The sequence below is a fragment of the Engystomops pustulosus genome, chromosome 10 (assembly GCF_040894005.1).
Source record: "Engystomops pustulosus chromosome 10, aEngPut4.maternal, whole genome shotgun sequence".
NCBI classification, from domain to species: Eukaryota; Metazoa; Chordata; class Amphibia; order Anura; family Leptodactylidae; genus Engystomops; species Engystomops pustulosus.
The window spans coordinates 74,760,976-74,783,496 of record NC_092420.1 but is presented as its reverse complement, the minus strand read 5'-3'; the positions used below and the strand labels follow the sequence as shown (position 1 = coordinate 74,783,496).

At 44.0% G+C, this 22,521-nt stretch overlaps 1 protein-coding gene across 8 annotated transcripts in view; it reads right to left on the bottom strand.

Annotated features, from left to right (window-relative positions):
- CACNA1E (calcium voltage-gated channel subunit alpha1 E) overlaps positions 1-22,521 on the bottom strand; it is a 499,672-nt gene that overhangs the window by 242,592 nt on the left and 234,559 nt on the right. For 5 of the 8 annotated variants that reach the window (XM_072129136.1, XM_072129138.1, XM_072129135.1 and 2 more), the window contains one exon: positions 12,643-12,908. In XM_072129136.1, coding sequence (XP_071985237.1) covers positions 12,643-12,908 — 266 coding nt within the window. Of the gene's footprint in view, positions 1-12,642; positions 12,909-13,014; positions 13,518-13,547; positions 13,671-22,521 lie in introns of those variants that run through there. The other 3 variants (XM_072129140.1, XM_072129139.1, XM_072129141.1) reach the window with 3 other exon arrangements.

The window sequence follows — 22,521 nt, the reverse complement described above, 5'->3', positions numbered from 1 at the left end:
GCAGATGCCTTATCATGGCTATATTTAACTATGAAAGGGGTTTTCCAGGATTAGATAAAGCATGATTGCTTTCTTCTAAAATAGCGCCACACCCATTTACAGGTTGCACGTGGTATTGCATCTCATATAAATCATATAAACTTCAATTATGTAGATCTGCAGTACGAGACACAACCCAAAACTACATTACAGATGTATCATCTCTTTATTGGACATGTCCAGATCTAGATATCATTGGATTACCAACCTTTTAAGACAATATTGTATAATTAGTGACATCCTTAATATGTCTTTGGTATACTAGTGGCTATTATGTTAAAATGCAGCATTTCAAGGGTTTTAATTAGGCAAATTACGGTATCTCTTCAGTTGTTGCAATGCGTTTTTAAACTCATGCGTTAAATGCGACGTGTGACCGCACCCTAAGAGACTTATGATAAATCTCCCACCATGTGCCTATTTATCAGTCAGGAAGCATCGGAATAGATTTGCATGATAATTATATTTAAGAACTGTCATGTGTACTACGGATCGCATTGTAATTACGTCTATGAAACGTCTTCAAATATTTGCACACATCTTCATGGGAATTTTTACGAAAAACACAGCGGCCCTAGACAAGGCATATAGATAATTAACAGATCTCCATGGAAAAACAAAGATTCTTTCATTCTCATTAACATATAGCCAAATTTTTGTATCTAGAATTACAGAAGGAGGTTTTTATTATAGAGTCAATTTATGATGTCCCTAATATGCGATTCGGCATTTCGTTAAATTTAGAAGCTGAAAAATGATCATTGCAGTCACTAATGACAACACTTTTAAAGGGGTCAAATCCAAAAACTTTTATTATATGCAATAAGATTTGTAAGGAAAGCAGAGTGAGTCAAACGACACCCTTTTATTTCAGAAACAAAATTATATCTAACTACCCCAGCAAGTATTTTAGGCTATGTCGGGAACATGGCTGCCCTATTAAAAGCCACCATATTGGATCTAGGGAAAATTTTTCCAATGGGAAGCTGGTCATGTGACATATCATAGAAGCGCAGAATTGTCTCAGAAACCAATCGCTGTAATAGGATTCATAATTTGTGGTTCAAAAGTTTTCATTATAAATTTTTCAAAAAGAACCAGGAAAACTCATGTGTTTTCCATGGTCCTGAACAAAGGCTGAAGGCGCTGGATTCAATCGTCTTATGATGGCGGCTTTGTTGCAGACATGACCTAAAAGATAGGCCCCTTCACTCATTACTGGGGTATCAGATATGTCATTTCCCTTTTTTTTGTGAAATGAATCCTGGGAATTGTAATTCCCCCCATTGATTGTCTGCAGCGAGTGCGGGACTATTTAACAATCGCATCCATGCTTGTAGTTGTAGAGTCATAACTATAGGGGGCGTAAAGGTAGTGACAGCTAAAACTGGTGTCAGGGGGAGTTTAAATGCCCCTCTGCCCCAAAGGAATTATAAATAGCAAGAGGTATTGTGTTTGGCAGTGCTGCTACAAATTTTGCATTGGGGGCTAGAGACCTCAGGGGATTAACCACTAGGGACACTTACCCTGTGGGTAAGGGATAAGAGCCCCACAAAAGTGAATGTGCCCCAGTATTACATTCATATAAAACACTGCAGGGATTCTGCAGGGTAACTCTTGTATCAGCAGGAGGTTTCAGTGATCAGACCCTTGTACCATATCCTGTACACAGAGGGAAATAAAATCCCTTTAATAGAACATTTCTGTAAGGTTTGTTCAAAACATAAAAACTATTTTCACAGCAGAAGCGAGGATAAATTAGTGACTTCTTCATCCTCCTTCCCTACAGCATGCGGACATAATAGGAAGGTTACCTGCTCGGGGCTCTGTCTATTAACTAAAGTGAAGAGATGCTGCCAAAAGACGTGACAATGTATTGTAAGGTCATCCCACTGCTGCAGATCGAGTCCTGGGAATTATACAGTTCATCACTGCATGAAGATAAGGAAGTGCTTGGCATTTTTAATGGGTACAATATCATCCTGAGTGGTCACATGCCTTCTGCTTGTATAAAGACTAGGGGGGGTATCTGAGCTCAGCCTCATTGGAATGAATACTTCATATATAGCCATCACCATCCGGGTGGTCGCAGCCCTACTGCTTGTATAAAGACTAGGGTTTGTATCACAGCTCAGCCTCATTGGAGCGAATACTTCATATAAAGCCACTACCATCCCGGGTGGTCGCACCACTACTACTTGTCCATATACTAGGGAGGGTATCTAAAGCTCAGCCCCATTTAAGTGAATTCTTTATATATAGCCGTCACCATCCCGGGTAATCACACCCTACTGCTTGTCCATAGGCTAGGGAGGGTATCACAGTTCAGCCCCAATGAAGTGTATTCTTTATATATAGCGGTCACCATCCCGAGCGACACACCCTACTGCTTGTCCATAGGCTAGGGAGGGTATCACAGTTCAGCCCCAATGGAGTGAATTCTTTATATATAGCCGTCTCCATCCTGGGTGGTCGCAGACATCCTGCATGTCCATATACTAGGGTGGGTATCACAGCTCAGCCCCATTAAAGCGAATACTTCATATATAGCCGTCACCATCCCGGGTGGTCGCAGCCATACTGCTTGTCCATAAACTAGAGTGGGTATCAAAGCTCAGACTAATTGGAATGAATACTTTATATATCACTATCCCATGCAGATTGCACTCCTTGTGCATGTCCATAGACTTGGGTGGGTATCTGAGCTAAGCCTCAGAGGGAATTCTTCATATAAAGTCATCATCACCCTGGGTGATCACACCCTACTGCTTGTCCATAGACTAGGGTAGGTATCTCAGCTCAGCCCCATTGGAGCGAATACTTCATATAAAGCTGTCACCATACCATGTGGTCGCACCCCTACTGCTTGTCCATAGACTAGGGTAGGTATCTCAGCTCAGCCCCATTGGAGCGAATACTTCATATAAAGCTGTCACCATACCATGTGGTCGCACACCTACTGCTTGTCCATAGACTAGGGTGATATCACAGCTCAGACTCATTGGAGCGAATACATCACATCATGTTGTTCTTGTCTCATACAACTCTAAAGTGTTTGCTCCATTTAATTCCTAATTTGCCACCATTTTTATGTGAGGATAAATAGATATGAGACCATCGGCAACTTTATGACTCTAGGATGCCGGTACCTGCTCCATAAAAAAGCTGGAATGTAAACAGATGGATCCTCCCAACAGCATATGGCAAGGAGAGGCTAAAAATTCTACAAAGATGTCACTCAGGAAACTGTACGAAAGTGTCAGTAAATAACATCTACATCCGCTGAGCAAAAACAACAATAATTAAACAAAATCTCCAGAAATAAATGCTAACCAAAGTTTAACTCATAGTCATTACTATTTTAGTAGAGGACATGTAGACAAAATGACTGGACTGATTCTTGGGTTGGCTGTAGCTAGACATGAATAATACATTTTTTGTCTAATTTAAAGGGGTTGTACCAAGTTTGATTGTTATGCCTTATCTATTGGATATTCAATTGCTGAGACCCTCACCGATCAAAAGAATAGACCAGGAGCCCATTGTCTGGCAACAGCATTGGAGCACCAAAAACTGTGGAGCACAGGGCTCTCATTCACTGTCTATGAGAGCGCTCCAGATTGCTAAGGATTTTGCCCGGCAACCCAGACATACCCAAAGTACCGAATGGAGCGGCAGAACACATGTTCCACCTAATTTGTCCTCAATTATTGAGAATGGGCCCCCTTTATCATGGTCGTTGTTAGTCCTTGCAGTTGGATCTCCATCAGCCACTACACACAGATTGGATCTGGTCTTCTGGCTCTATTCTCTGTGTTGGTTTTAGTGCTAAAGAAGCTGGGAGCAGTTGATTGTGTGAGTCCCATGAGTTTGACCCCCATAAATCTGATATTGAAAATCTATCCTATTTGCTCTACCTCATGGAAGTCTTGAATATAAAGGTAACTAAAAGGGAATTCTAGAAATAACGTGTTAGCATCCCCTATCCACCAGATATGATTTTGAAAATAGTGGGGTTTGACCACTGCCCACCCATTGGAGTATTCCCCATATGAATACAGTAGCAGATCAAGTTTGGAGTTCACCCAATTGTCACTCATTTGGGTATCCCCCAAATAAATGGAGTAGCAGATCAATAATTTTGTCTAATCACTGCACACCCATTGGGGTATTCCCCATATGTATGGAGTAGCAGATCAATAATGGGGTCGAACCACGTCCCACCCATTGGGTTATTCTCAATAAGAATGGAGTAGCAAATCAATAATGGGGTCGAACTACTGCCCACCCATTGGGTTATTCTCCATATGAATGGAGTAACAGATCAAACAAGTACGTTTTTGCCCCAACCATCTTCTGGAGGATACTGAAGATATCTGAGTGGTGTGCCATTTATATGGGGGGTGGGGGGGGGGACATGCTCCCCCCCCCCCCCCACACACACAGTGTTTCTGGCATCAGCAAGAGCCCCAGCTTCAGCCAATTTAATAGAGACTGATATTACAGGTCATAAGTGTGGAGAATGTCTGTGGTTGTGTCCCCATGATGATACTTCCTCTCTCAGAAACTAAGTATATAAAAGTTTGTCATAATTTTACTACATGTTGTATATTCCTTTGAGGTCAGATCTGAGTCATATACAGTTGGTCTCTTACTTAAGAACACTTGACTTACAGACGACTCTTAGTTACAAACGGACCTCTGGATGTTGGTAATTTAGTGTACTTGAGCCCTAGGATACAATAAACAGCTGTAACAGTTATCACAGGTGTCTGTAATGAAGCTTTATTGTTACTCCTGGTTCTTATGACAACCCAACATTTTTAAAATCCAATTGTCACTGAGACCAAAAAAAATTTGGCTGGGGCTACAATTATAAAATGTATAGTTCCGGGCTGGTGTTGTACAGTACAGACTTATTATATGTTATTTTAGCCTACAGACATATTATATAGTGCTGAACATTTAATTAATAATCCCTGCTGGTCCTCGCCCCAGAAGAGATGGCAATCTAATTTTACTTGTATAGACAGACGTAAGAAGGCCAATTTTACTGAAGGTCAAATAACCCAATAATATGTTGTGCAGCTGAAACCAGAATATCCATCAAGTGAAAGCAGAAAAAGTATTAAAGGGGTTGTACAAAGTCAGGATGCACGGTCGACTTTCCTCTCCATCACTAAGCTCCATCAGAACCCCCAAGTTCTTGTGATCAGTGGAGGTCACAGCAGTAAGACACCCCACCAATCAGATTGTTATCCCCGGCCTATCCTGTTGATGGGGGATACCAATTTAACTTGGTATAACCCCTTAAAGACAACACAACTCTCTGATATATAGACTGGGGCTCATTTATTAAGGGTCCGCGGTTTCCGTTTTGCGTTGCATTTAACAGGGGATTTTGGCGCACACGAACAGATTTTGGTGCATCGACGCCAGCTTGCAAGCAACACAAATCAGGGGGTGTGGACGTCGGACAACCCGAAGAATTCGGACTACGCCCGGGATTTAACATTTCAAATTGTGTCGCAAGACACACTTACAAGCACCAGTAAGAAGAAGGTGAACTCCGACTGACTTTGGCACGGAAGCGACGGATGCAGGAACTCGGGCGCGCGAACTTCATGAATCGCGCCGGACTTCATCTTCATCAGACCGTCCGGATCGGGGATCGCAACAGGACCGGGTAAGTAAATTTGCCCAACTGTCTTCCTTATCTATAGCAACCAATCACACCTCAACTTGGATTTTAACCTGAGCTCTTATTGGCTGCTGCTTATGGTATTGGACTGTTACCTAGGCAACTGGCATACAGAATCTGCTTGAGATACTTTAGAAACTATGAAATCCTAACTAAATATCCGTGTTTCATAATGCGGCCATCATAATAAACTTCTCTGCTATGTAATGGGTGGAAGAAGTGCTATTTTTAACTGATTATGACCCAATCCATATTCACATGGATCTATTACAAAGATCTGCCGGAAAGTTTTTGTAATAAACTTTGAGATGGTTTTCCAGGAGTCTCTACAGATTTCAGTCCTGGGTAATGAACTTTGTACTGATTTGTTTTTCACTTTCAATAATACGCCATATACCACAGTAATCCTCTATCACTGTTACTGTGTTCAGTCTGAGCCTCCTGATTTTTCAAAAAACCAACGGAACTACAAAAGAAGGGATTGAATGAGAAAAATACTGATTTACATATATCTGGGGTCCATGGAAAGCTAAGTGACACTAGTCGCTGCTACTATCACCAATTGTCTCCTTTTGGGTGTCATGTACAAATTAGATTTGGGGGTGTCAGGTGGCTACATGATAGGTTTCCACTCTTTCCTTACAGAGGGGGCATAAATGATCAGATAAGGCGAATTTTACCTGCCTAACACTTTGGTTTAGGTCAGATACGCCATCATTATAGGTATGTATCACAGCTGCTGGGTGGAGACCTAGCGGGGCATTTCTTAATTTTGGAACAGGGTGGCACTAGAACCGTTCCAAATTTTGCAATATGTTCAACTAGCCTTAAAGGGATTGTCCACTTTCAGAAAATAAGTGTGTTTGTTTGTATAATGAAAAGTTCTACATTTTTCCAATATACTTTCTGTATCTATTCCTCATGGTTTTCTACACTCACCGGCCACTTTATTAGGTACACCATACTAGTAACGGGTTGGACCCCCTTTTGCCTTCAGAACTGCCTCAATTCTTCGTGGCATAGATTCAACAAGGTGCTGGAAGCTCCTCAGAGATTTTGGTCCATATTGACATGATGGCATCACACAGTTGCCGCAGATTTGTCGGCTGCACATCCATGATGCGAATCTCCCGTTCCACCACATCCCAAAGATGCTCTATTGGATTGAGATCTGGTGACTGTGTAGGCCATTTGAGTACAGTGACCTCATTGTCATGTTCAAGAAACCAGTCTGAGATGATTCCAGCTTTATGACATGGCGCATTATCCTGCTGAAAGTAGCCATCAGATGTTACAGGGTACATTGTGCTCATAAAGGGATGGACATGGTCAGCAACAATACTCAGGTAGGCTGTGGCGTTGCAACGATGCTCAATTGGTACCAAGGGGCCCAAAGAGTGCCAAGAAAATATTCCCCACCACCACCACCAGCCTGAACCGTTGATACAAGGCAGGATGGATCCATGCTTTCATGTTGTTGACGCCAAATTCTGACCCTACCATCCGATTGTTGCAGCAGAAATCGAGACTCATCAGACCAAGCAACGTTTTTCCAATCTTCTACTGTCCAATTTCGATGAGCTTGTGCAAATTGTAGCCTCAGTTTCCTGTTCTTAGCTGAAAGGAGTGGCACCCGGTGTGGTCTTCTGCTGCTGTAGCCCATCTGCCTCAAAGTTCGACGTACTGTGCGTTCAGAGATGCTCTTCTGCCTACCTTGGTTGTAATGGGTGGCGATTTGAGTCACTGTTGCCTTTCTATCAGCTCGAAGCAGTCTGCCCATTCTCCTCTGACCTCTGGCATCAACAAGGCATTTCCGCCCACAGAACTGCCGCTCACTGGATGTTTTTTCTTTTTCGGACCATTCTCTGTAAACCCTAGAGATGGTTGTGCATGAAAATCCCAGTAGATCAGCAGTTTCTGAAATACTCAGACCAGCCCTTCTGGCACCAACAACCATGCCACGTTCAAAGGCCTCAAATCCCCTTTCTTCCCCATACTGATGCTCGGTTTGAACTGCAGGAGATTGTCTTGACCATGTCTACATGCCTAAATGCACTGAGTTGCCGCCATGTGATTGGCTGATTAGAAATTAAGTGTTAACGAGCAGTTGGACAGGTGTACCTAATAAAGTGGCCGGTGAGTGTAGATCTCTGCTTGCTGTCATTTAACCAAAAACCTCATTGTAAACAGTGAAGCTTCCTGTTCAATGACAGCAAGCAGAGATCTAGAGAACCAGGAGGAATTGATACAGAAACTATAATGGAAAAGTGTAATCATGCAACCAATAATATTTATTTGTGGAAACTGGACAACCCATTTGAGGCTGGGTACAGCTCATGCACAATGAAGCCGGGTCTACTAAATAGGCCTTTAAGCTGACATCTTGATAGCAAGAAAAGACTCCAATTGACATTTCAGAGAAAAATTTATTTTTTCAATCAAGAAAAGGGAGCATGAGAGTTGCCAAGTAAATGGAGAAAGGAGATTTTTTCCTCTGATCATAGTAAATAAAGTGAGAAAAAGTACCAAAAACATCAAGTACAACCTACATTACACATTATGGTGTTGATCCAGAGCAAAGCAAAAAAACAGAACTTCAACGCTGATGCCAATTGGCCCACAGTACTCGGCTCCAAATATGTCAGAATAACTCCCTCAATCAACACATATATTGTAAATTGTTGGTGACAATGTATAATACAAAGTTTTTCATATTCACGTGAACTATTTAAAGGAGGTGAACAATAAAAGAACAAGATAACTCATATTGTTCCCTCAAAGTACTTTATAGCTCTTACCCGGATCTGCAAAGTGTTGAGGAATATGATATTAAAATAAATAATTACTAATGAATAATTCTTAAAAATGTCTTAAAAGGGACATTTTTAATGTATGGTGGCTTAGTGGTTAGCATTACAGCCTTGCAGCACTGGGGACCTGGGTTCAAGTCCAAGGGTCAACATCTGCAAAGACTTTGTATGTTCTCTCTATGTTTGCGTGGGTTTCCTCCGGGTCCTTCGGTTTCCTCCCACACTCAAAAAATATACTGGTAGGTTGATTAGATTGTGAGCTCCATTGGGGACAAGGACAGATTTGGCAAGCTCTGTATAGCGCTACGTAATCTGTGTGCGCTATATAAATAAAGGAATTTGTTTTATTTTTAAAAAATGGAGCCATCCGTGATTTTTTTACTAGCCGTCGCCATGTGCTATAATAAATAACAATTAGTTGAGAGCACTTATATTAGTGAATATATCACTTCTACAGCCAAAGTCATGATGAGCCCAGACAGTCTGGTGACCTCTGCCCCGAGCAATCTCTCAGCGTTACAATACAAGCCAATAGCTGGAGCTGCTAAGTAGCGCAAGATAAATGGCAAATACATCACTTACAACTCAATGCCAAATTTTCAGACGAAGGAAAACTCCAGGAGTTCATTAACAATGCATTTCCTTTAACCAGCATCCATTGTGTTGTGTGCATGTTAAGAATGGTGCGTCGCAATTAGGCAGTGATTATAGTTCTTTGTTTTAGGTGGGGATTGAAAGCAATTCCAAGCTATAGGGTGTTTTTTTTTTTTTGTCTTAATTTAGCTTGTTGTTGTTAACAGAACTTGAGGACATAAAGATCCCCAGTGAGCGCTGAGCAATTACTTATATTCACTATTAGTTCCTCCAAACTCAGGCGCAAAGTGAAGGCAGTTAGTAAACAGCAAAATCTATAAATGGTAAAGCAAATATTTCGCACACTTCTGCCACCTACGGCAATAATATTTGCATCCGCAGCCGCTTATATGCTAATATGTGATGATCTGGTTCAGCTTGGATCTGTGCTCATTACCCTTGTCAAAAATGGCCTAAATGCATTTATCTGCCCGAAAAAAGAAGAACAGCTATCTCCACTGAAGGAATGACAGAAGTAAAAGATACACAGACTAATAATGTCTCCTGTATATGATCCAGTGTTGCCCTGGTATCAGCATGTCTTACATGAAATATTACATGATCTGTCAGATTCATACAATTAGATTCAAATGTGAAATCTGTACAGTACATCTGTGCCATGGGAGCTACAGCACCTGTTACATATATCAGTCATATTCTAAAGGTAGCTCCTTAAAATCAGATAGGTGTGGATCCAGCACCTCCACAAATCAGCTAAATAACAGAACCAATCTACCTGTAATGACTGAACAGAGTTACTGCACCAAAGCAGTCATTTAAATAAATGGGAGCTTATCTGTAATATCCTGATTTGACCACTACACAGTAAATGGCGCTGTCTGCTTCCTGTTGCATTCCATGTTTATCAGCTGTTGAGAACAGGTGATCTGTGGGGATGATGTTGAAAAGCCACCAAACTAGTGGGACTCTGCAGATTGGGGGAAGGAAGTGGTCAGCCATATTTGTCAGTAATGAAGACTCTAAATGAGAGGAAATCTAGCATCAACTTAAATCAGGGACCAGAAGGATATGGGTGCCAGTACCACCTAGAGGTGATTGAACATGAGGCTTAAAGGAAATCTGCCATCAAAATTATGCTAGTGGGCCAGAAAGCCTAAAGGTGATGATACCCAAGCTCCTCCATTCTTTAGCTTCACAGGCTGTTACACTGTCTCACCCCCCCCCCCTTACTGCCTCAGCACTTCCCCCTCCCTCTTCCTGTTGTAATCTCACAGCAGCAGGAGAGGATTCAGCAGACAGTGAGAGGGGGTAATGCTGAGGGAGCAGGGGAAGGGTACGACAGTGTAACAGCCTGTAAAGCTATAGCATCGGAGGAACTCAGATAACATCACCCACAGACTTTTTTTTACTCATTAGCATACTTTTAAAAGTTGATTTTAGAAGGAAGAAGGCCATGGATAATAAATATAAGAAGATAACCATAGTCATAGTGCCAGGATCTATGAGTAGGTGTCCCTGGGTTATCACGCTTTATTTTGATGATAGATTTCCTTTAAGCCTCATGTTCCTCTCTACCTTCTAGGTGGTACTGGTCGTATGATCACCAGGATCCTTCAATGATCCAGCAGAAAAGTGACTATTACTTCTGCTTCATGATTTGTATCCCTGAGACTGTTCCTCTTAATAGAGAGATTCTCATTTCAGCTAATAAAACTTGTTTATAGCCTATTTATAACAAACAAACCATTTTCCAAAAATCTTTGTGTATCAATTTCACAATTTTAAAGTTGTATCAACTTGCAACAGGTCCAGATCACTACAAGGCTCCACAATTACTGCATCATCATAGGATCAGAACATGTATAGTGTGAACAGTGAAGTGTTCTATTGCATGACTGCAAGCCAAGGTCCTGAAAATTGTGAAAACATATTAGACCTTAATCACACAAAAAAAGTAATTGTTTCATTTAACCAGCATCAAACTACAAATATAATGTGTCACTTATATGCAATGTAATATGACAGATAACATAAGGAGTGCATGCAGAAGGGTATTGGTTATATGTGTATACACTATAGAATACATAAGGTCACATATTTGGGGTTAAAAGATTCTGTCGAAATAATAAGATTCATCTGTGTAATATTAAGTAGTGGCAAAAGTCATTACCAGTGGGAGATGTAACTGGTAATTAAAGGCAATGATGGGTACTGGTTGCCTCTGGCAATGGAGGTGATCTGTAGGATAGTTACAGAGGAGAAGACCCTGGAGACAGCAGGACATATGTTTCAAGCATAATATTAGTGAAAAATTCCAGAACATGTTTTTTTTTTCTGGAATTCTCTAAATTCAACAATACACATGTGGCCCTAATGGGCAACAATTATAACTAAGATGACATGTACTATTATCATTACATGTAAACACAAGTCAGATTATTGATTAGCAACACATCAAGTCATTGATTACATAACTACTGCCCCTACTAAGGGGCTAACTCCCCCCATAGAGACTAATGAAGCTGGATACAGACTGCTTAAATATGTGGATGTCTATTGAGCTGCTGTTTGATAGGAAATGGATCAATTCTAGTTAAAAACAAAAGGAAATGAAAGGATTCAATCTATGAAACGATGTCCCATTAACATTGATTATCTATGGATATCAATCATAGGATAGGTCACTGTGAGGCATAGTGTACATGGATTTTCTATATATTATCATCCACTTTGTTCGAAAGATCTAATTTAGGAGCATTTATGTGATTGTACAGTGCAGAGGGTACATATATAGCTAGATTTGATAGATTTGATGACATTTCTTACATCTTAATCCTTATTATAGTCTTTGGGACATAGAATATGGAGGCATTAGTTAAGTTTATTAAATCCATATAGTCATATCTTCCTCATAACCCATCTACAAAGAATATTTTTGGACCACAGCTCTGCAATATAAACCATTTTAGGGAACTGACCCCTGTCCATGGTTCTGAAATCTCCCATCTCTTGCACAGCAGGTCCACTTGTGTCTCTCTACCAAATTACACCTGTTGGCAGGCAAGGTTTAATTTGTCTGGAGGATGATTTGTCATAGAAATCCTCGCATGCTATCACTGTATTGCTCCAGAGCAAGATATCTGCTTTAATAATTAATCATTGCGATAAAAGTGGGTGGGGGGCTGCTATGAAGCCACATCACCCCCTCCTCCTCCTCCTCTGCACTGAGCTAAAGAGCAGGTGAACTTGTACTCTACAACACTGAGGGGGGCAGGAGAGAGGGAGGGGATGGGTGCATGACTTTCCCAATTCATTGTCATTGGGGCCAGGGGTTGTACACATTGCTAAATTACTAAACCATCTCCAAAATGCACAGTGTTACCTATATCCATGCATCTTACCTGTAGATATTGCCCTCATCTGCAGTAGAAATAATAATAATTGGGTGATAGATAGAAATCCCACATGTCATCTCCATGGTATATAGTAAAGGATATGGCCAGTCGATGAGCTTCTTAGCATATTTCCTTATGATGTTGTCTTCTCCAAAGATGAACAATGACCTGTTCACTGTGAAGCAATTCTGCCGGACAGGGATGGGGTTATATAAAGCCATGGTCCTTGCTCTTTGGGCTTTAGATTGCTTAAAAGCTGCCTGGGTCCCCACGGGAGCAGCTGGGGACCCTTGTAGGGTCTTGCTCCTTTCTGATCCTCCATCTCCTGACCCTAATCTTCCAGCCACCGCCTCTCCAAAACGAGCCATCCTGGAAGTTAAAAGAAAGACAGTGAATGAAGAAGCATGAGCCTGGCAGACTAAGGTAAAGGGGGTGATGATGAGGAGGATGATCAGCAGGCAGCATCAATACTCACTCTTTGTCCGATGTGTCTAAATGTGAATGTGTCTTACAGTCCAAGACTGCTGATGCTAGTACAGCTCTAGTAGTCCAATCACTTAAGGGTTAATCAGCAGGCAGACCATATACATCACATACTGGAGGAGCACACATGGAGATCTGTGATTATCCTGGAGTTGGGAAGCAACACGATTCTATTCACATAAGGACACGTCCCAAAGCCCAGGGAGGCAGGCAATGCTGGAGGAACAGATCTCATCAGATGTAGCTTAAACCAAATCCACAGCTGCACCCAAACCCTCTCCAGGTGCCCAATGGCACCAGGCAGGTAGCACTACAGCACAGGGATCTGATGCCACACATGCCAACTTTGCTCTGACAATGAACCTACACAACACAACACCCAGGGAGACACCTCATAGTGTATGGGTGGAGATAGCAGACATCATTAAATCACTTTGCTGGGAACAAATCCTGAGCAGAAAAGCATCAGCACATGCAATGGAAGTCACCCAATCCAGACCCTGAGCAAGAGTGGCTCACACAAACCCTGCATACATGATGGAGGTCGGGATCCTTCACTGCTGAGCTGGAAGTGGGAAGCTGGAAGAATTCACATGTAGATGCTGTGATCACACACAGCACAGTATACACACAGTACATGGATATTCCCCACCCCTTCCCTCTCATCTAGAAGGACTGTACAATGGAGCATGTCCTCATACACAGATCCTTCTCTCCACATCCAGACCTGCTGCTCTTTTACAGCTTCTGACTTATTTTACCTCCCTATCAATAACAAAGCAAGAAAGGAAGGAGACTGCATCTACATTCTTATCACTAGGTCATAATCCCAGGTGGAGGGAAGATGCTGGGGAGAAGGGATGAGGAGTAGGATGAGACCGTCTAATGCACATGGAGAAGTGCTGAAAGTTGGGAAAGTAAGTGCTGCAGACATGAGCAACTTTTTGTTATGAAGTATGAAGGAAACTTGGTAACATATAGATCGTACATATATTAAATATAAATATTTTTACCAACATTTTTGTACATTTTTATATTCTTATGTTATATTTATAGAAGTTATTATCCATAGGCAATCAGTCCAAGGTTGGGGGCTTAGATGTCACCAACAGAGTTAAATATGTATCATCATTTTATAAAACAGAGCAGGTGATATTTGTAGCACATTGTACAGCAGAGAGACCTGTAACCCATAAGAAGATTTATTAGGCAGGAAGAATATGGATTTCATTATGTCAAACAAATGTATCACCATACAGTGATATGTGTAAGGGGAATACGACTACTACCTCCTCTCAAGTGCTACTTATTTTGATTTCTGATTCTCTATCAATTATCTCTCTACTGATTATCTTTGTATCCATCTGTCAACTAATTAATTAATCTATCCATTTACAGTATCTATTAGCAATGAGAAAAGCCGGCAGCACTCCAGTGAAATCTGCTGAAATCTTTATTCCAAGTGCGACATTTCTGTGATGGTGCAACTTTCTCAAGCAACATACAACTGGTTCTACCCACATATCTAATATATAAAGCGGAGTGTGTATATATGTATGTATGTGTGTATGTGTGTGTATGTATGTATCTATGTGCATGTATGTATGTGTGTGTGTATATATTTATGTGTGTGTGTGTATGTATGTATGTGTATGTATGTATGTATGTGTGTATGTGCGTATGTGTGTATGTGTATGTATTTATGTGTGTGTATGTATGTGTGTGTATGTATGTATGTATGTATGTGTGTATGTATGTGTGTGTGCGTATGTGTGTATGTGTATGTATTTATGTGTGTGTATGTATGTGTGTGTATGTATGTATGTCCGCTAAAGGAATCTGTCCTGTTGCGTTCACAATCACCAAATTGTGTACATCTGCTCCCAGTGACTTAGGGAACATCATAGACAAATTTTCACCCCACGCTTTTTTCATCCACTTATTACCCACCATATACAGGAGCCATTGTCTGCTGCTGCTGCTGTGACAGTTAGAAACTGAGCCGTGATTGGTTGCTGTTCTGCCACAGGTCTTTACTATGAGCTCTAAACTTTGATTGGCTACTACAGGCGATGAGTAGACTTATGTGTGAGGTAAGATGGAAAACAGAAACAGAAATATGGGGAGATTTATCAGAAATGTCTGAGGTAAAACTGTTCCAGTTGCCCATGGAAACCAATCAGATATTAGCTGTAGTTTTATAAACAGCTGTGCAAAAATGAAACTTAAGCTCTGATTGGTTGCCATGGGCAACTGGAACAGTTTTACCTCAGACATTTCTGATAAATCTCCGCATAGACAAAGTGACAGTCAGAGACAGATACTGGAATGAGAGTGTCAGAAACAGAGACTGGAATGAGAGTGTCAGAGACAGTCACTGTCACTGATTCTTTTCTCGTTTGAAAAAGGAATCCTTGGAGATTCCGAAACGCGTCGTGTAACAGAGACAAAAATAAACAGTTTTGTTGTGAAGATCTCTCCAAATCACTTTGACTATCAGTGTGCGCCGCAGTGACAGCTACCCTATCACCCACTGGAATGAGAGTTTCAGAGACAGTCACTGGAATGAGAGTGTCAGAGACAGTCACTGCAATGAGAGTTTCAGAGATAGTCACTGAAATGAGAGTGTCAGAGACAGTCAATGGAGTGAGAGTGTCAGAGACAGTCACTGGAGTGAGAGTGTCATAGACAATCACTGAAAGAGACTGCCAGAAAAAGTCACAGAAAGAGACTGCTTAAGACAGACATTCCGTAATAGAGACTGCCAGAGACAGACCGTCACTCAAACAGACTGCCAGAGACAGAGAAGGTCAGAGATAGAGACTGTCAAAAAAGTTTATAAAAAAGGGACAAGACTAGAGATGAGCGAACATGCTCGTCCGAGCTTGATGCTCGTTCGAGCATTAGCGTACTCGAAACTGCTCGTTGCTCGGACGAATACTTCGCCCGCTCGAGAAAATGGCAGCTCCCGCCGTTTTGCTTTTTGGCGGCCAGAAACAGAGCCAATCACAAGCCAGGAGACTCTGCACTCCACCCAGCATGACGTGGTACCCTTACACGTCGATAGCAGTGGTTGGCTGGCCAGATCAGGTGACCCTGGGATAGACTAGCCACTGCCCGCGCTGCTCGGATCATTCTGTGTCTGGATGCCGCTAGGGAGAGAGCTGCTGCTGGTCAGGGAAAGCGTTAGGGTGTTCTATTAGCTTACTGTTAGGCAGGAGTGATTCTCCAAGAACCCAACAGCCCTTCTTAGGGCTACAATAACGTTCTACTTTTTTTTTTTTTTATTTGCATCTAGTACCATTTTGTGAGGAATTAGCAGGGGGACTTGCTACCGTTGTGTTTAGCTCTTAGTGGCACACATATCCACCTCAAACACCAAAGTGGGAAAATTTAGTAGGGGTTGGATTTCAATTAGGCACAGTCTGCCATTTTTCCTTTTTTATTTTACGTTTATTTTGTTTAATAACTCAGTGTCATCTCATCTGGCATAGTAGTGTGCTTTCATACTTGGCTAGAAAATAGCCATAGGAGAATCCAAACGGCTTACGCCTACAGTAGCGTTATATATTTGATTTCTGGTTGATCTGCTGGTGGCTGTACTTGCTGCAGTGCATCTACTAGCCAATTGTCAGCAATTTGTAGTGAGACTTGCGACCGCTGTGTTTTGCGCTTAGTGACGCACATATCCATTGCAAAGACCGAAGTGGGAAAATTTAGTAGGGGTTGGATTTCAATTAGGCACAGTCTGCCATTTGTCCTTTTTTATTTTACGTTTATTTTGTTTAATAACTCAGCGTCATCTCATCTGGCATAGTAGTGTGCTTTCATACTTGGCTAGAAAATAGCCATAGGAGAATCCAAACGGCTTACGCCTACAGTAGCGTTATATATTTGATTTCTGGTTGATCTGCTGGTGGCTGTACTTGCTGCAGTGCATCTACTAGCCAATTGTGAGCAATTTGTAGTGAGACTTGCGACCGCTGCGTTTTGCGCTTAGTGACGCACATATCCATTGCAAAGACCGAAGTGGGAAAATTTAGTAGGGGTTGGATTTCAATTAGGCACAGTCTGCCATTTGTCCTTTTTTATTTTACGTTTATTTTGTTTAATAACTCGGTGTCATCTCATCTGGCATAGTAGTGTGCTTTCATACTTGGCTAGAAAATAGCCATAGCAATAGGATAGCATTGTTTGGTTTTAAAAACTCAAAAACACAAAAAAAAGTTAAAAAAAAATTAAAGCTATAACTCTCATTTTAAAAATGTTTTTACCCGAGGGCTAGGGGTAGAGGACGAGGGCGGGGACGTGGGCGTCCAACTACTGCAGGGGTCAGAGGCCGTGGTCCTGGCCGGGGTGAGACACCACCTGCTTATGAGGGAGCAGGGGAACGCCGCAGAGCTACACTCCCTAGGTTCATGTCTGAAGTTACTGGGACTCGTGGTAGAGCACTGTTGAGGCCAGAACAGTGCGAACAGGTGATGTCGTGGATTGCTGACAATGCTTCGAGCAATTTGTCCACCAGTCAGTCTTCCACGCAGTCCACCCATGTCACCGAAATCGCCACTCCTCCAGCTCCTGCACCTCAGCCTCCTCCCCCCCAGTCTGCCCCCTCCCAGGAAAATTTGGCATTTGAACCGGCATACTCTGAGGAACTGTTTTCTGGACCCTTCCCACAGTCACAAACCACTTGTCCGGTTGCTGCTGAGCAATTTTCCGATGCCCAGGTTTTCCACCAGTCACAGTCTGTGGGTGATGATGACCTTCTTGACGTAGTGGAAGTGTGTAAAGAGGTGTCCGACGATGAGGAGACACGGTTGTCAGACAGTGGGGAAGTTGTTGTCAGGGCAGGAAGTCCGAGGGGGGAGCAGACTGAGGGATCGGAGGATGATGAGGTGACAGACCCAAGCTGGGTTGAGAGGCCGGGTGAACACAGTGCTTCTGAGACGGAGGAGAGTCCTCGACCAGAACAGGTTGGAAGAGGCAGTGGTGGGGCCAGACGGAGAGGCAGGGCCAGAGCTGGTGCATCAGCGCCAAATGTGTCAACTAGTGAAGCTCCCGTGGCGAGGGCTCTTGCGGCGAGGGCTAGATCTTCAGAAGTCTGGAGGTTCTTTAAGGAAACACCGGATGACCGACGGACTGTGGTGTGCAACATTTGCCAAACCAGGCTCAGCAGGGGTTCCACCACTACTAGCTTAACTACCACCAGTATGCGCAGGCATATGAATGCTAAACACCCCACTCAGTGGCAACAAGCCCGTTCACCTCCGGCCGTGCACACCACTGCTCCTTCCCCTGTGTCAGCTGATAGTCAGCCCCCTGCCCAGGACCCTGCCACAAAAACCCCATCGTCGCCTCCACGATCCTCCACAGCATCCACCAGCGTTCAGCTCTCCATACCCCAGACGCTGGAGCGGAAACGCAAATATAGTGCAACCCACCCGCACGCCCAAGCCCTTAATGTGCACATCTCCAGATTGCTTAGCCTGGAGATGCTGCCCTATAGGCTAGTAGAGACCGAGGCCTTTCGCAACCTCATGGCGGCGGCCGCCCCTCGGTATTCGGTCCCCAGCCGCCACTACTTTTCCCGATGTGCCGTCCCAGCCCTGCACCAGCACGTGTCAGACAACATCACCCGTGCCCTGACCAACGCCGTTTCTGACAAGGTCCACCTGACCACGGACACGTGGACGAGTGCTGCCGGGCAGGGCCACTATATATCGCTGACGGCACATTGGGTTAACTTGGTGGAGGCTGGGACCGAGTCTGACACTGGGGCTGGTCATATACTGCCGACGCCGAGGATTGCGGGGCCTACCTCGGACCAGGTGTTTCAGGCCTACTATGCCTCCTCCTCCTCCCACCCCTCCTCCACCTCCTCCTCCGAACTACCATCCGTGGGCACGGCGCCATCAGTCGGTAGCTCTAGGCACAGCAGCAGTGCCGTTGCTAAGCGACAGCAGGCGGTGCTCAAACTGCTGAGCCTAGGCGATAAAAGGCACACCGCCCAAGAGCTATTACAGGGCATCACGGCGCAGACTGATCTGTGGCTGGCACCGCTGAACCTGAAGCCAGGCATGGTTGTGTGTGACAACGGCCGTAACCTGGTGGCGGCTCTGCAACTCGGCAGACTGACACATGTGCCATGCCTGGCCCATGTGTTAAATCTGATAGTTCAGCGTTTCCTCAAGACATACCCCAATCTGTCAGATTTGCTCACGAAGGTGCGCCGCATCTGTGCGCATTTCAGGAAGTCCAGCACAGATGCTGCCACTCTCAGGGCAGCGCAGCGCCGCCTCCAACTGCCCGCTCACCGACTGTTGTGCGACGTGCCCACGAGGTGGAATTCAACACTGACCATGTTATCCAGAGTTTACCAGCAGCGCCGAGCCATTGTAAACTGCCAGATGTCAACTTCCACCAGAACTGGTAGTCAGGTCAGTCAGCTTCCTCAAGTCTACAATGAGGAGTGGACGTGGATGTCTGATATCTGTCAGGTGCTGAGTAACTTTGAGGAGTCAACACAGATGGTCAGTGGCGATGCCGCCATCATCAGCCTCACCATCCCGCTGCTTGGCCTGTTGAAAAACTCTCTGATCAGCATGAAGTCGGAAGCTTTGCGCTCGTCACAAGAGACGGGGGAAGAAGATTCCCTTGTTGATAGCCAAAGCACCCTTAGGTCTGTTTCTCAGCGCATATCGGAGGAGGTGGAGGTGGAGGAGGATGAGGAGGAAGAGGAGGAGAATGTTGGCGAGACACAAGAGGGGACCATTGTTGAGTCCTTTACTGTTCAGCGTGTATGGGCAGAAGAAGAGGAGTTGGAGGAGTTGGAGGAGGAGGAAATGGACAGTCAGGCCAGTGAGGGGAGTGAATTCTTACGCGTTGGTACTCTGGCGCATATGGCAGATTTCATGCTAGGCTGCCTATCCCGTGACCCTCGCGTTCAAAGAATTTATTCCAGCACCGATTACTGGGTGTTCACTCTCCTGGACCCACGGTACAAGCAAAATCTTTCCACTCTCATCCCTGCAGAGGAAAGGAGTGTGAGAATGCATGAATACCAGCAGGCCCTGGTGCACAAGCTGAAACAGTATTTCCCTTCTGACAGCGCTAGCGGCAGAGTGCGTAGTTCTGCGGGACAAGTAGCGAGGGAGAGTAGGCGAGCAGGCAGCTTGTCCAGCACTGGCAAGGGTACGCTTTACAAGGCTTTTGCCAGCTTTATGTCACCCCAGCAAGACACTGTCACCTGTCCCCAGTCTCGGCAGAGTAGGGCTGATCTTTACAGAAAGATGGTGAGGGAGTACGTAGCTGACCATACCATCGTCCTAAATGATCACACAGCTCCCTACAACTACTGGGTTTCAAAGCTGGACATGTGGCACGAACTGGCGCTGTACGCCTTGGAGGTTCTTGCCTGCCCTGCCGCTAGCGTCTTGTCCGAGCGGGTTTTCAGTGCAGCTGGTGGCATCATCACCGATAAGCGTACACGCCTGTCGACTGACAGCGCTGACAGGCTGATGCTTATTAAGATGAATAAAGCCTGGATTTCTCATAATTTCCAATCTCCACCAGGTGAAGGAAGCTCAACCTGAATAATTGATCCACTCCTCCTCCTCCTCATTTTCCTCCTTCTCCTCCTCTTTGTACAGTAAAGCAGAGGAAACTGGCTATTTTTTGACAGGGCCCACTGGCTCTTGCTATAGTACTTTATGCATTTAATTTTTCTGGAGGGCCACCGACCCGGTCCTCTGTTTTAAACAATTTTTGGGAGTGCCACATACAGGCACTCAATCTATTCAATTTTTCTGGAGGGCCACCGACCCGTTCCTCTGTTTTAAACAATTTTTGGGAGTGCCACATACAGGCACTCAATCTATTCTATTTTTCTGGAGGGCCACCTACCTGCTCCTCTGGTTTGAAAACTTTTTGGGACTGCCACATACAGGCACTCAATCGATTCCATTTTTCTGGAGGGCCACCTACCTGCTCCTCTGGTTTGAAAACTTTTTGGGACTGCCACATACAGGCACTCAATCTATTCTATTTTTCTGAAGGGCCACCTACCTGCTCCTCTGGTTTGAAAACTTTTTGGGACTGCCACATACAGGCACTCAATCTATTAAATTTTTCTGGAGGGCCACCTACCTGCTCCTCTGGTTTGAAAACTTTTTGGGACTGCCACATACAGGCACTCAATCTATTCAATTTTTCTGGAGGGCCACCTACCTGCTCCTCTGGTTTGAAAACTTTTTGGGACTGCCACATACAGGCACTCAATCTATTCAATTTTTCTGGAGGGCCACCTACCTGCTCCTCTGGTTTGAAAACTTTTTGGGACTGCCACATACAGGCACTCAATCTATTCAATTTTTCTGGAGGGCCACCTACCTGCTCCTCTGGTTTGAAAACTTTTTGGGACTGCCACATACAGGCACTCAATCTATTCTATTTTTCTGGAGGGCCACCTACCTGCTCCTCTGGTTTGAAAAATTTTTGGGACTGCCACATACAGGCACTATCCAAATTAAATTGTCTCCATAGCAGCCTCCACACGTTGTCTCCATTGCTACCTCCAAAAGTCGTCCATATAGCTGCCTCCATACATCGTCCCTTTATCAAACGAGGTGTGTCAGGCAGAAATTTGGGTTGTTTTCATGGATTCCACATCAAAGTTGTTAACTTTGTCGCCACCCAGCTGTGTTATCCACAAAATATACTAATAAACTTTTATCATTTACCAATATTATTTCAGCGCTTCTTGCGCATCTGTTTACATTCCCCTCACCCGCCATATCCTAAACTTATAAGAACGCTACTACACTTGATCTTATACAAAAGGTTCTTAGAAGTGCTGTTTGGGGAGTAGCCTAGAGACAGGGGCTTGGATTGGCGAAAGCTCGCCTGGCAGCGGAGCGCCAACTCCATGCCAAGATCCAACTAACATAGTTTTAACTGCAGCACCTTTAATCTACTACTAGTTCACTGCCTCCATACATGGTCCCCTTATCAAACGAGCTGTGTCAGGCAGAATTTTGGGTTGTTTTCATGGCTTCCATGTTAACCTTGTCGCCACCCTGCTGTGTAATCCACAAAATATACTGGCAAACTTTTATCATGTACCGATATTATTTGAGCGCTTCTTGCTCACCTCCTTTGGTTCCTCTCTGCCACCCATTGGTTTGAAGCCTGAGTCCATTTAGGGTATGTCGCCATGCCACTCTCTAGCCTGCTGCCGCTGCCTCTGCATGCCGTCCCCTATAGTGTCAGGGTCAATTATTGCATGTTTTAGATGCTATCTAGCTTCATTCTGTCACTCTGTCATGGCCATGCTGTTGCCCATAATTTTGGCATAATGGTGCGATTAAGCAGCCTCAGAGGCATCCATGCATGCTGCCCCTGCTGTTTCCTGTCCATTTCCGTGGTGTTTCCATCCTTTTCTGAGGTTCCCAGGTGTTTGGCCAAGCTTCCCTGTGCAGAGCCTTGGTCCCCTTGAAAAATG